Genomic DNA, 14,689 nt, shown 5'->3' on the forward strand with positions numbered 1-14,689 from the left:
AGGAAAAGCTTGATATGAACTGCACTGGCTTTTTTTTTTTTTAATGTTAGACATACTGAATCATTTAAATTGGGCTACTTGAAAAAGAATGCCTTTTGCCTTCCAATTCTGAAGCCTTCAGTAATCTCTAATAATCCCCACAAGAAAAATAAGAGCAAAACTGCAGCCGGTTCAGCGGACAGAAAATGAAAGACTGAAGCCAAATGACCAGTCAGAATTTATTCTTACACTTCAGATCTCTTAAACTGTTTAAACTCCAATACATTACGCCATTTATCAACAGAAAAAGAGAAGGATTCATTGCATGTTGTGGAATTATATTTTCCTCTCTTTTTTGTTTTAAATTATTATTTTTTTTTATACAGGCTAGCGTTGTACCCCCTTTGCTAAAGCTGTTGGTATCTGCCACATGGACTAGAACAGAACAGAAAAGTTCTCAGAAATGAAGTCACAGTTCCCCTCATTAATTCACTGTACTGCCTTGGAAAATGCAAAAAAAAAAAAAAAATGTATAAAATCACCGTATCTGTTTCTGTTAACAGAAAGCCACCTGTACAAAGACAAATAAGGAAGGTTGGAGAGGCAGCTAGACTGCTGGGACTGAGGAATGAAGACGCAGAGAGTCCGGGAAGGGTGGAATTTCTCTGTACAACCAGGCCTAACAATAGCTTTCTTGGTCCAGCTGAGGCGAGCTGCTTTAGCCGTATAGGTCATCATCATTGTCCTCACTGTAGACATTGCCACCACTGCCTCCCCCAGTACCCTGGCTTGGTCCAGCCCCGCCCTGGCTCCCCGACGGGAATCTGTATGGAAGAGGAGGAAAAATGGCAAGGGTTATTTTCCAGATCATTCCATGCCCAAAGACGGAGGCTCACAGAATGCCATGCTAAGGGATACAAACGGAAAACTGCCACTCTACACGTGGCTTTTAATCCAGGACATACTTCATTCTTGTTAAACCAGTTGCACTAAATCCCTTAAACAGCAACTGCCTGTTCTTTCCACCTGGGGCCACAGATTTCCTTTTCACATGCATACATTTCTCATCTTTGTATTTTGTGTATTTAATAAATGGTGCAAAACTTATTATGGCCACAGCTTTTCTCTTTTTTAAACTCCTGACCTGTTGGGGGGGGTCCACGCTTTTTATCCTGCGGTCACACTCTGAACATATCCATTACATTATATTAGAAAGAGTTACTGACCCCAATTTTCTTACACACTATAATGCCTTACGGACACTAAACAAAAAAAAAAAAAAAGGAAACTATACAAGTTTCCAAAATACAGACTTAGTCAATTCTGCTGTTTAAGCAGTTATATAATAAGATATTGGTAGAGAGACCACGTTGTCTACCCTGTCGTACCTGCCTTCTGTTCTAACGCAGATCTTTATTTAAGCTCTGGTCTTCATCCTTTCTCCCACCGCTAAGGAGAAATGGAGAAATTACTTACCTGATAATTTAGTTTTCCTTAGTGTAGACAGATGGATTCAGGCCCAATGGGGTATAGTGTGCTCTTGATAGCAGTTGGAGACAGAGTCAAATTTCAATCTGAAGTCAGCACCAGTACATATACCCCTGCAGGAAGCTCTGCTCTTCAGTATTCTCCTCGCACGGATTCCGACCTTTCCAAGTATCGGACTAGGAGTCTGCCGACGTTAAAGTGGTGAAGACGGCGAGATTCTTCCGAGCCCTTGTGCTCGTGTGGAGATGGCAGCGAAATGGTTTGGGTTTAGATGGAAGTGAGAAACCACCTTTGGGAGGAAGGAGGGGACAGTGCGTAGCTGTATGGATCCCGGTGTGAATCTGAGAAAGGGTTCCCGACAGGATAGTGCTTGAAGTGCGGAGATGCAACGGGCCGAACATATTGCCACTAGAAATGCAGCCTTCAAGGTTAGTATTCGAAAAGACAGACCGCGGATAGGTCTGAAGAAGTCTCCCGCTAGAAAGTCTAGTACTAGATTAAGATTTCATAGGGGTACCGGCCACTTTAAGGGTGGACGGATCTGCTTGACCCCTGCTTGGTTCTGAAGCATGCCAATGGGGCCATTCCTCCAGGATCGTGGGAATTCTGGTTGTCTGCGGAAGGATGTCGTGATCTTCGCACCAGGCTTCGAGTATTCTCCATATTCATATGTAGGTTAGCGATGTGGAGAACTTGCGTGCTCGGAGCAAGGTGTCAATCACCGCCCTCGAGTATCTGCTCTTCTTCAGGCGTGTCCTCTCAATGGCCAGACCTTGAGAGAATTGAGTTGGGTCTTTGTGGAGGATCAGGCCTTGCTGGAGCAGATCACTGTGTGGGGGTAGGGGGAGAGGGCTCCCCGTCAAGAGCCTTCGCATGTCTGCATACCATGGCCTTCTTGGCCAGTCCGGGGCCACCAGAAGTACTATCCCCCTGTGGTGTTCTATCTTGCGGATGATCCCACTCAGTAGGGGCCACGGAGGAAAGGTGTATAGCAGGTCATCCTGTGGCCAGGTCTGGACGAGGGCATCGATCCCTTGGGATTGTGGTTCTTGTCTGCGAATGAAGTTGGGGACTCAGCGGTTTATTATCAACTGGAAGGCTGTGGATGACAGCATCCATTCCCCTTGGTCTCTCTCTGCTGAGGCAGTCCACAGCGACGTTGTCTATGTGGGCGGCTGAGATCCCCTTGTAGGTTTGCTTCCGCCCATGCCATTAGGGAATCTATTTCCAGAGACACCTGTTTGCTTCTGGTTCCTCCCTGGCGGTTGATGTAGGCAACTGTTGTGGTGTTGTCAGACATGATTCTGACAGATTTGCCCTGGAGCCTGTGACGGAACCGTAGGCAGGCTAGTCTGACTGCCTGGGCTTCCAGTCGGTTGATGTTACACCCCGACTCTTCCTTGTTCTATTGCCCCTGGGCTGTCAGTTCCTGGCATGGGCTCCCCACCCTCATAGGCTCGCATCCATGGTGAGCAATACCCAGGTTGGTGAAGATAGCCTTACAGCCACCATTGGAGCTGGTTCCGCACTTCCTCCGGGAGTTGGAGGCAAATGGATTAGTCCTGGAACATCGGGTTCCATCGTGACAGTAGGGAGCGCTGTAGCGGTCACATGTGGGCTCTTGCCCATGGGACCACTTCCAGGGTTGATGTCATGAGGCCGAGGACTTGGAAGTAGTCCCATACTTTGGGGCGGGGACCTCCTAGCAGATTTCACAATTGGTTCATCAGTTTTTTTCCCTTTGTAGGGGGAAGAACGACTTTGTCTTTTTTGGTGTCGAACCGGACTCCCAGGTATTCTAGAGATTGGGAGGGCTGCAGCCAGCTCTTGTGTTGACAACCCACCCAAGGCTCTCCAGTAGAGTCTTGACTCTGGTGGTCACCTGATGACTTTCGTCTGGAGATTTTGCCCTGATCAGCCAATCGTCCAGATATGGATGTACGAGGATGCCTTCTTTCCTCAGTGTTGGCGCCACTACCACCATGATTTTGGTGAATGTGCGGGGGGGGGGGGTGGGTGGGGGTGGCCTGAGGCTAGCCCGAAGGGTAGCGCCCAGAACCAGTAGTGGTGGTCCAGGATCGTGAAGCGTAGGAAGCGCTGATGCTCGTGATGGACTGGAATGTGCAGGTAGGCTTCTGACAGGTCCAGGGATGTAAGGAATTCTCCCAGCTGTATCACCCTTATGACAGAGCACAGGGTTTCAATGCGGAAGTGTGGTACCCTCAGGTAGCAGTTGACAGACGAGGTCCAGTATGGGCCGGAACGTTCCTCTTTCTTGGGGACGATAAACTAGATGGAATAGTGCCCAGTATTTTGTTGTGTGGGTACTGGCGTTATGGCCTTTAGGGCGAGTAATTTGGCCAGTGTGGTTTCCACTGCCATCCTCTTGGAGTGTGGCAAGGAGATTTCACGAACTTGTCCGGAGGGATGCTGTGGAAGTCCAGATAGTATCCCTCTCGAATGATAGTTAGGACCCACTTGTCCACTGTTATCTCGACCCATCTTTGGTAGAATAGGGCAAGCCTGCCCCCTGTGGCTTCTTCCTGTGGATGGGTTGGCTGATTCTCATTGTGGGATGCGACTGGGGCCTGGGCCAGAGCCAGCTCCCCTCTTGTTGTGTTTGTTCCGAAAGGACTGGCCCTTGCCTGTGGGGCGAGGTGCTTGATATGTACTCTTGTAGGGTCTAAAACACTGTGATCCTCTGCCCTTAGGTAGTCGGGAAGAGGGGCATCGACTTCTTTTGTTCTTGTCCTCTGGTAGCTGAGGTACTGGAAATACGCCCCATTTGTCTGCTAATTTTTCCAGCTCACTCCCGAATAAGAGGGCTCCTTTGAAAGGCATTCTCGTGAGCTTCGTCTTGGAAGTTGCATCGGCTGACCAGCTTCGGAGCCAGAGTTGCCTTCTGGCTGCCACTATGGATGAGATGCCCCTGGCTGAGGTGCGCACCAGATTGGAGGACGCGTCTGTGAGGAAGGATATTGCTGGTTCTAGTGCTTCGATGGGTGTGGTGGCTTTCCTAGTCATTTATAAGCAGGCGCGTGTCACCACGGCACAGCAGGCCGCAATCTGCAGCGACATGGCTGATACGAATGACTATTTAAGGATGGATTCCTGACGTCTGTCCTGGGCATCCTTGAGTGCCGCTCCTCCCTCGACTGGAATTGTAGTGCGCTTTGTGACCACGCAGACCATGGCATCCACTTTGGGGAACACTAGTAGATCTTTGGCTGAGGGTTCCAGTGGATATAGGACTTCCAGGGCCCGCCCCCTTTTGAAACTGGCCTTAGGGGCATTTCATTCCAAGTTGATCAGCTATTGTACGGCTGGCAGCAAGGGGAAATGGCGGGAGGCCAGACAGAGCCCTTCTAGGAGAGGGTTCGTCTTTGGTTCCTCTGTGGCACTTGTGCCTGGAATGGCAAGCTCCTTCAAACTGAGAGCCACGAGATCTGGTATCTCGTCTTTGGAGAAGAAACACCTCATGGTTCGGTAAGGTTCCGCTCCTGGAGGTATATTTCCCCTTTCTCCAGGGAGTCTTGATCCTCATCCGAGGTGACCGTGTCCCTATGGTGAGGCTTTTGGCCGGGGAGCACATCACTGGAAGGCCTGGAGGGCCCTGGGAGGCAAGGGTCCTCTGGTGGCAGATGTGTCTGTGCCATCAGTAGCAGTTGCATGTGGACAAAGGTGTGTAGACCCTTAAAAAATTCTACCCAAGAGAAGGATCCTGGGTCTAGATTAAAGGCCACTGCGTTCCCCAGGGACCCCATTTGGGGGAGAGTCGTGATGGGGATAGAGAGGTCCAGGCTATCTGTGGCTCCGGATTCCTGTACTGGCTGGGGAGGGCCTTGTCCAGGTTCTCCCAGGGCTGCCTCGCACTGTAGAGACAGAGCCGTGGCTTCCTCGTGCTGCACAGCTCTTATGTGGCAGGCTGGGCAGAGGGCTTGTGCCTTGGTTTCTTGGCCGGTGGTGCCATGGTTTTGTGCACATAGGTCGTTGAAACCTCGGTCTGTGAGTTTAATGTACAAACCGGGAGCCTTAGCTATGCGTTCCGGGTGTGCCCAAGCTGTGTGTGTAGGCCGGGATGCGCGCGCTGCTGTGCGCTCGGCCTTAACTTGTGTGCCCGGCACAGTTGTGCGCGTAGCTGTGCGTACGGCACCTATGTGCGCGCCACCATGCGCACAAGTAATTTGTGCGCCCCGGCTCGTCCCTGTGCAGACAGTGCGGCAAAATGGCATCGGCAACCACACAAGCAAGATGGCGACCACCTCGAGGGTCTCCACGTGGGAGGACCCTCATATCCGATCGGGGTCTAGCCCAGCCTGGGCTGATCAACCTGATGGTACAGACGCCGGCTGGCGATCTGTGCGGCTATCCGAGCCTCTGTGACCGGAGGCTTAGAAAAAGTTTTCTACCTTACCTTGTCTCGGCGTTTCCCGGTTTCGTTCCGGGTGGTCTCCGGCTGCGGGGGGAGAGGGAAGTACCTTCACCGCCATGCTCTGTATTGCACCCGCTGCCTCTCAGCTGCTCCCGTTGCCGGGGGCAAAGTCCACGCTGGAAACAGACTACCGGACAGAGGCCTACCTCTGAGGGATCTCGGAAATCACTTCAGGAAATCTCAACTGGCGGAGGGACCCTTAGGTATCACCGTAGGAGAGCGGGGCTCGTCTGGAGAGGTAAGATTTCATCTTTGTGTGGAATTTTCTCTCTTCTTTGGTTTGAATACTCTAACGCTGAGCAAGCATGTATAGAGTCCCGAACTGCTATGGAGACGGAAAATACTGAAGAGCAGAGCTTCCTGCAAGGGTATATGTACTGGTGCTGACGTCAGATTGAAATCGTCTCCAACTGCTATCAGGGGCACACTATACCCATTGGTCCTGAATCCATCTGCTACATGCTAGGAAATTTAACATTACCTGATAATGTCTTTCTTAAATCTTGCCATACCAGTCTAGATGATTGAGTTATGCCTCCCTGCCCGCAGGTGGACACAGAACTACAAGTTTTCCATGACACTCACAGTATATGCGCTGGTGCAGTAGGAAGCCTTGTCAACATACCTGCTCAATTGCTTAGCTTTGATAACAGCAGAGTAATAACTTTTTCTTTTAAATAAGGAGCTACTTCAAGGCTTTCTCGCTTATCCTTTTCGCCGTTGGAAGGGTCTAACAACCCCTGCTTCCTTCTGTTGTCCCAATATAGAAGTGTGATGTCAAAAAGACCATATGGCCTTTCTTCTCTGCCCATCTACTCCAAAATCCCCAACACTTCCCTCCGAGAACCCCTGTGCTTCTCCTATGCTTTCTTGAATTCAAACATTGTCTCCATCTCTACTGGAAGGCTGTTCCATGCATCCATGCGTTGAGTGAGAAAGGGGCCTGGGCAATAAAATATATACCAGGGGATTTACAATTTACACCCTATAACAAAACCGCCACCTGAACCTTCATGGGACCAAGAGCAAGTCCTTCAAAGCCATTTTGTAGGTAAGAGGAGGAGACACCTGTTGCTGACAGCAGGCATGAAACATCCTCCAGACCCTTAGCTATGTTAAAGTGGACCATTTCCTAGCCCTCAACAAGAATATCAGTGTTCGGATATACTGCTCAAAGCTGGCTGTGGAGAGGAAACAGAAAAGCATCCATGAAAGGAATTTCAGCTCCAAGGAGATTGAACCCTTCACAATTTTAAGAGCCCTGAGACTACCCGAGTGTACTTCCTCTCCCCTTGAGCTCTACTGGGACCTCCAAGGACTGTCAACTGGGAGCCTTCCAAATGCTGCACTAGTCCAGATGTGTCTGCACCTGCTGGAGACCGAGAAATACTGAAAGTTTACTGATGCACCAGATCATGCACTGTGAATCATGTCAGACAGCTTGTAGATCTCTGTTTCTGCCTGGCGGCAGGAAGGCAGAACCCAATTGTCTGCACTGGTATGAATGAGGAGGAATCTAAATTTAAGTCTCCCACTAACAGCACCTTGTTTTTGCAGGCTGCGCGTTGGATCGTAAGTACCCAATTAGTGTGCCGCAGCGGAACATAGGTGCGCCAGGGAACCTGTGGGACGCCAGCAGAGAAGCCTACTTTGCCAAGGGTTCTGGCCAATTGCCAGGACCCATGCTGCAGTCTTCTCTTTCCTACCCCCCCCCCCCCCCCCCACTGCATGATCCCCTTCTGCCTTCCCTCTGAAGTCAATGCCGAGTGGGGTCAGTGAGTCTCCCGAGACTTCACAGGGAAGCCAGCATAGGAAGCACCAGCAGGTAAGTGCTGCTTGATCTCTCCTGTCAGCTGGAGGCAATTCCAAGAGGGGTCAGGAAGGCAATCGTAAGCTGTAAGAGTGAACCCAGGGCCAGGTGTGCTGTGACACTGAAAAAGTGAGAAGCCATTACTTTGGATAGCTTCTATCATCGATAGACTTCTTCCACTTCCGGTCTAAGCATTATGTACATTACAACCCTTAAGTTTCTTCTTTCTACCCTACATGGAAAAAAATGGAAGCTGGCAGGCAGAATACGACCTATAGCTACTGTGCTGCCCCATCACGGCTCATTTGTTCTTCAGTTGGTATAGACAGCAGAGCCTTCTCTGCGCGTCAGTAAAAAACAATGCCAGCCCCGTCTGGTAGTTACCTGAAACTGCCAAACCCTCGGCTCTGCTGCAGGGTCTGTGCAAACATCTCATATTTCCTGATGTCATTGTCGCTGACTGAGCGGCGAGCAAAGCGCATGGCCTCCTCAAAATGATCCCTACGGATCTCAGGCACCGGATCATCTTCTTCCACTTCCTGGGACAGGATAGATGCAGACAAGGGAAGCATTAACCATAAATTGACACCTTCAATAAATCTAGGAAAAAAAATGCTCTTCGCTTCCTTCTCTCTCTAACCAAGCTACACTAGAGTGGGGTTCTAGAAGCTTCAGGCAACAGAGAAACATTCAACAGGAGCCAACAGCTCTGCACCTGCCCCTGTAGCCATCATAGTAGCATGTAAAGTATGGGCAAGTACCTTTGTTCTGAGTTATTTTATTTTACTTACGAATTAGTGTTTATTACAAGAACAAAAAGCGAGAAAATCAGTGGAGGAAAAAATTACTTTTCTAGGATATTTTTGTTCTTGTAATAAAACCCGATAAATTCCAGGGAAAAAATAAACTAAAAAAGTGAGAATGTAGGTCCCTAGGTATGGGGGCAGGAAACTCAGCTGCCGTATATATTGCTGGGAAGTGCTAACGGAAAACTATACATGCAAAACTCCACAATTCTGCTGAAGTTGCTCATCAATCATGGTAACTACCGCCAAAGATTTGAGAAACTGAAGCCTGGCCATTATAACCTGAAAGCCAGGCCCTAACCCTGTGCTCAGAAAAGGTCCACTCTCAAACCTCTCCACCAGCTGGATGAATGGAACTGCACAATGGCCAGAAGAAAACCATTTCTACTTGAATTGTCAACAGATCTGGCATCAGGAAGGATTATTTCTCTCAATGAAATTGCTTACAGAGGTAGTAAAGGTTGTTTTCACCTCTGGATAGCTACGAAGATAGAAAATATAGTAATTGTCAGACGTTCCTATCAGCCCACCTAGTCTCACATCAGAACAGATCTTACAGCTTCTAAGCATCTGTCTGCTTCTTGATCGAGAAAGATTTCCTCCTAGCATCTGAGAGCTTCTTTTCTACTTTACTAAAACCTGCTAGAGTCTTTTTTCCTATTATAGTTTCATTTCCAGTCTATTGGAGAAGTCTGCAGGAGCCCCCAGACCTGAGTGCTATGTAACTGCCTCCACCCTGTGCACAAATGGCTGGCTTACCATGGCTGAGGGATTTGTTTGCCGCTCTCGCTCCCTCCGGATCTCACTTTCGATGGATTCTCGGATGGCCAGCTTACAAGCACGCTGGCAGATTTCTGTCAGGTCTGCTCCAGAGAAGCCATTGGTCATCTTTGCCAGGAAATCCAGATCTATGTCCTGCAAGAGTTAAGCAAACAGGTTCTTAGCATTGATCCTGTCTATGAGACTTTAGATACAGTTAATGGATTTAAAAAAAAAAAAATTACAAAAACCCCCCACACCACCTGGTTGATTATCCTTTATTAGAAACAATGCATAAAATATGCAGAGCTGAGATCATTCTTACACACACACACACAGATGGGAATGTTGTGAACCCCTGGCACTGGAGGATGGGCACTTCTTGCAATGGGGTCGCTTTGGGGGCATCTCGGCATGAGCCAGCGCCTTCCCGAGCCCGGCATCATGCACTGAGGGTGACCGGTGCCAATGCTTCCTTGGCACTTGGGCTGGTCTTTCCCCGGTGCAGAGGTCGATAACTATGACGATGACCCAGACGTCTGACTTGGAAGAGACTAACAGGGGCCAGTCTCCAGCACCCTTATCCATCGATGGTGTTGATGAAACTGACGGCCCCGCCGATGTCGACCGCTCAGTGTCCATTGGTGTGGCTCCAAGGTCCATTAGTGAAAATGCTTCCAATACAGATATCAATGACTAACTTCCTCAACCCAAAGAACTTCATCTTGTCGAGCACAACGTCCCTTGGGGGTCATCTGGGTGCACATGTGGCAACCCAGAGAGGACACCGTGTGTGGGTCCGTGATGGACATGGCCCTTGAACATCTGGGACACCAACGGAAACCGGACGAGGCCATGGCGAACAAAAAGAAAGGGGGAAAAAAATCAACAGACTGTGATGACAGCCAGTTGACAATAGTGAGCACAGAGGCACCGCCATCACAGGGGGAGGGGGTGGACACGGATAGAAGACAACTTACCATCAAAAAACCCGCTACGGAAACTAGAGAGAAACGAGGGGGACCCGCGTTCGATGAATTCACACAAAAAACAGAAAAGGACAGTGAAAAAATATTTTCAAGGCAATTTCAAAGGAAATGTCATGAGGTTACTCTACCGCAAGGCAAAAGCTCCGCAGGAAAAAAAAAGACTGAAGAAGAACCCTGTGTGGACACACAGAATAAGGCATGCTGAGTCAAAGATCCACAAACTTTAAAGGAAAATTGGTTCTTACCTGCTAATTTTCCTTTCTGGAATGCCACAATCATTTCAGACAAGTGTGTTTATGCATTCCTACCAGCAGATGGAGGCAGAGAATAAAACTTTGAGGCACTGCTACATAACAGAGTGCCACCTGCAGTCCCCTCGGTACTGACCTGTACCCAAGCCAAGATGTCTAACTCCAAAACTCCAGGATTTCTTCCTTTAAAAAGCACTGGGGAAACAAGTTGGAACTCCCAACCAAACTGACCCCTGAGCTATGGCCAAGAAAAAGGAATTTTGAGTCTCAAACAAGCAAGAACTATACACAATTATATTCTGCAGCATAAAATTAAATTCTGCATTACCAGCAGCATCCAGAATCAGAAGTCTTAAAAAAAATAATCCGAATGGGTCAGGAGTCTGGACTGATCTGGGGTATTCCAGGAACAAAAATTAGCAGTAAGAACCAATTTTCCTTTCTTGTTCATACCCCAGATCAGTCCAGACAAGTGGGATGTATGCAAACCCCTTTACACTGGGTGGGATCCTGAAAGACCAGCGTGCAAACAACTTTCAAAGGAGCCCTTCTCTGGGGCCGACATCCAAATGGTAATGTCTAGTAAAAAGTGTACAAGGAGGACCCACATTGCTGCTCAACAAATCTCCTGTGAAGACATCAACTGACACACACCGCACCCAGGAGGCTGCCTGTGCTCTAGTGGAATGAGCCCACAGTCCCTCAGGAATTGACCGACCTTTACAAATATAGGTCTAAACTATCGCCTCTTTCAACCAACGAGAAACCGTACATCTAGTCACCTTGCAACTCTTTGTTCCACTGAACATCACAAAAATATGGTCCAAGGTCCGAAAACCTAAGATACCTAAGAAGAACCCGATGCACATCCAAAGTTCCCTTGCATGGGGAGAATCAGGCGGCAGGTGCAAAAACCACGGTAACTCCACCGTCTGGCTAAGTTGAAAGGCCGACACTACCTTGGGCAAAAAGGAAAGAACTGCCCGCAATGAGAGTCATTGGAAATTCTCAAGAAGGGCTATTTACACAATAAGGCTTGGAGATCCAAACTTCATCTTGCCAAGCAAATCGCCAACAGAAACACCATTTTCAGGGTAAAGTCCTTCAAAGAAGCACTTTGCAAAGGTTCGAAAGGAGAACCACACAGTACTCGTAAAACCAAATTAAGATTCCAGGACGGACAAAGTCTACGAAATGGAGGATGCAAATGCTTCACTCTCTTAAGAAAACATACTATGTCTGGATGAGATGCTAAGGGTTGGCCCTGCAATCTCCCTCTGAAGTTGCAACCTGGTCTCAGAGAAAATTATAGGCCAAACTCTTTGACAAGCCCTCTTGCAAAAAGGCCAAGACCTGTAAGGGATCCTCGCCATGCACCCACACCAGGATTCAAACATCCTCCAAACTCCAATATAAGCCAAAGAAGTGGAGGATTGTCTAGCCTGAAGAGTAGAAGTCACTGGCTCCGAATACTCCTTCAAGCGAAAACGTCGCCTACCAAAAGTCAAGCCGCTAGACAGCGGCTTGACTTTTTCAGCAAGATGGGTCTCTGACATAGCACTCCTCTCTGATGGCTTAACCAAACAGGGCCCATCTACCGCCAACTGAACTAGACCCACAAACTGTGGCCAGAAAGGCATACAGCAAAAGCCTCTGTGGCCACGACTGAATCAGAGCACCTATTCCTGCGGAGCCAAACTCCCTTCAGTGGCTGAAAAATGTGGCCGCCTTGGCATTCTTTCATTGCCATGAGATTGAATAGGGTTCGCCCCACCTCCGCTGAAGAATCGCAAAGGCCTCCGCCGACAGCTCCCATTCCCTGTACGTACCCGGATCAGTCCAGACTGCTAGGTTATTCATCCCTGCCAGCAGATGGAGACAGAGAAATTTCACTGACACTGCTTCATAAACCCCAGTGCCACCTGCAGTTCCTCTATTTCTGTCTCCAGCAGATGGCACAGGGTGCTGAACCTGCAGTTTTTTCTTTTCAAGTTCTTCTTTGAGCTTTCCTCCTGGGAGTTTTATTTTTTCTCATTAGGATTCCTTGTGGGTCCTACTCCATCCAGCCGAGGCGGACGGACCAGGGTTGTTACCCTTTTGTGAGCCCGAGGGGTGTACATCTGGTTGTCCAGATCCCTTCCCTCACAAGGCCACCCAGGCGGCTGCAGGCTCCACAGGGTTTTTTGGTTCCCCTGTTTGAGACTACCTGTTCTTTTTCTTCAGGTTTTAAGTCTGTTTACTTTTTTTTTTAATATAAAGTTTATTAAATAAACAAACAGGGCTGAGCTCAGGTAGACAAGCAGCACAGCTCTGCGGGAAACTTCCTCCTCTGTTCCCGGTAAGATCAGCTCTGTTGCGAGGGAGTCTGTTTTATTTTGGTTCTTTCCTTCGTTTTTCTGCTTCCTGCACAGCAGTCTTTTTCTTTCCCTTCCCCAGCATGACCTGAGGTACTGCTTGCCGAGCCTATGGTTCAGCGTACTGGCCACTAAACAGACCTGGCCTCTGTGCTGCTTGCTCAGAGGGTTTTCTCTGGGGCTCCTCTGCCCGCAAAGTGGCGCTGTTCGGGCGATTCGGCAGCTATTTAAGGCCACGGCTCTGTCTGAGGTGCTGTTTCCTCCTCCGAGAGCATGGGAACGGTGGCCATTCCTGCGGAGAGTGGGGGAGGTTCCCCCACATTTGTACCCAGCCTGTTCTGACATCGGGGGTCGGTTGGGGGGAGTGGCTGGATGGGGAGGAAATCGTAAGTCTGCCTGGTGCTGCTACTGGCCCTGAGGGGGCTGGGGCAGTGAATGTTCTCCCCGGAGTTTTTGTTGCTCCATGAGGCCTTTTTGGCCAGTAAACAGCCTGACCGGAGAGTTACTTGTCTTAGGTATGAGCAGGCAATGATGGGGGGAAAATCAAGGTCTGGCTCTGGGGGTCAGGTTTCTGTTGTCCCCGGCTCAGAGGTTTCCTGCACCTCCTTTGGCAGACCATTTGCTCAGATATGGCCCTGATGAGTCTGGCGATGCTCCCCGGGAATCTGGAGAGGAGCCTGATCCAGAGATACTGGTGGGTCCAGATGATCCAGCAACCGGTGATACCTTGATGGGAGATAATCCAGGGGTCCCTAGCCTTGGTTCAGAGGACACAAAGGAGATCTGCCTGTTCCAAAGGGAGGAACTGGATGGTTGCTCCCTTTGGCCTTTCAGGTGTTGGGTGTTAAGATGCTCCAAAGCAATCTGGATTTAGAAGGGGCGGATCCTGTCCTGGATGGGGTAAGAGGTCCCTCAGATTCATTCCAGTTCCAAAAGTCGGTAGAAGGAGAATGGGGTACGCCTGATGCTACTCTTAAGGTTGGTAGGACCTTGGGGAAGCTTTATCCACTTCCAGAGGAGGACTTGGAATGTTTTGTTCTCCTTAAGGTCGATGCGGTAGTGTCCGCGGTTACTAAAAAGGACAACTATTCCAGTCGTGTGTTCTGCAGCTTTGAAGGATATGCAAGACCGCAAGTTGGAGGTGCACCTCAGGCAGATCTTTCAGGTCTCCACTTTGGGTTTGCGTGTGGCGATTTGTTCAAGTTTCATGCAGCGGGCATGCCGCCGTTGAGTGCAGCAGCTGTCGGGAGAACACGTGGACAGTGCCAAGTGAATAGAAGTGGCAGTTGCGTTTGGGGCGGATGGTCAACATGATTTGGTGTGTACGTCCTCTAGGGCTAGGGCTTCAGCAGTCGCAGCCAGAAGATTGCTCTGGTTGCATAACTGGTCAGTGGAAGTCTCCTCCAAAATGCAATTAGGGTCTTTGCCTTTCAAGGGTCTGATGTTCAGGGATGACCTTGAGCAGCTGATTCAGTCTCTTGGGGAGAACAAGCCTCAATGTTTATCCGAAGATAAGCCTAAGGTGAAAAGATTTTTTTCGGGCCCAGTCTTGGTTCCACTCCGATAGGAGATCCGGGCCACCCCTGGCTCTCAGAGGTCATTCTCGGGGGAAGTCCTTTCAGGAGGCCCGAAAGCAGTTTTGGGGAGCTGCAAGAGGATCTGTGGCCGGTGGCAAGTCTTCACAATGAGGCAAAGCCGGTCCACTCAGTCGTTCCTATTATAGGAGGTCGCTTGACTCAGTTTTGCAACGAGTGGCCCAAGATCACGCAGGACCAGTGGTTTCTCAGTGTAATAAGAGATGGCTATATGTAAAAATTTGCT

The 14,689-nt window shown here is 49.3% G+C and overlaps 1 protein-coding gene across 1 annotated transcript in view; it reads right to left on the reverse strand.

The window, feature by feature from the left end:
- Window positions 1-204: 204 nt before the first annotated feature.
- VCP (valosin containing protein) overlaps window positions 205-14,689 on the reverse strand; it is a 98,302-nt gene continuing 83,817 nt past the window's right edge. The window contains exons 15-17 of the mRNA XM_029581657.1: window positions 9,275-9,430; window positions 8,094-8,248; window positions 205-803 (exon numbers count right to left, since the gene is read on the reverse strand). Coding sequence (XP_029437517.1) covers window positions 698-803; window positions 8,094-8,248; window positions 9,275-9,430 — 417 coding nt within the window. The 3' untranslated portion in view covers window positions 205-697. The remainder of the gene's footprint in view (window positions 804-8,093; window positions 8,249-9,274; window positions 9,431-14,689) is intronic.

Source organism: Rhinatrema bivittatum, chromosome 1 (genome assembly GCF_901001135.1).
Source record: "Rhinatrema bivittatum chromosome 1, aRhiBiv1.1, whole genome shotgun sequence".
NCBI classification, from domain to species: Eukaryota; Metazoa; Chordata; class Amphibia; order Gymnophiona; family Rhinatrematidae; genus Rhinatrema; species Rhinatrema bivittatum.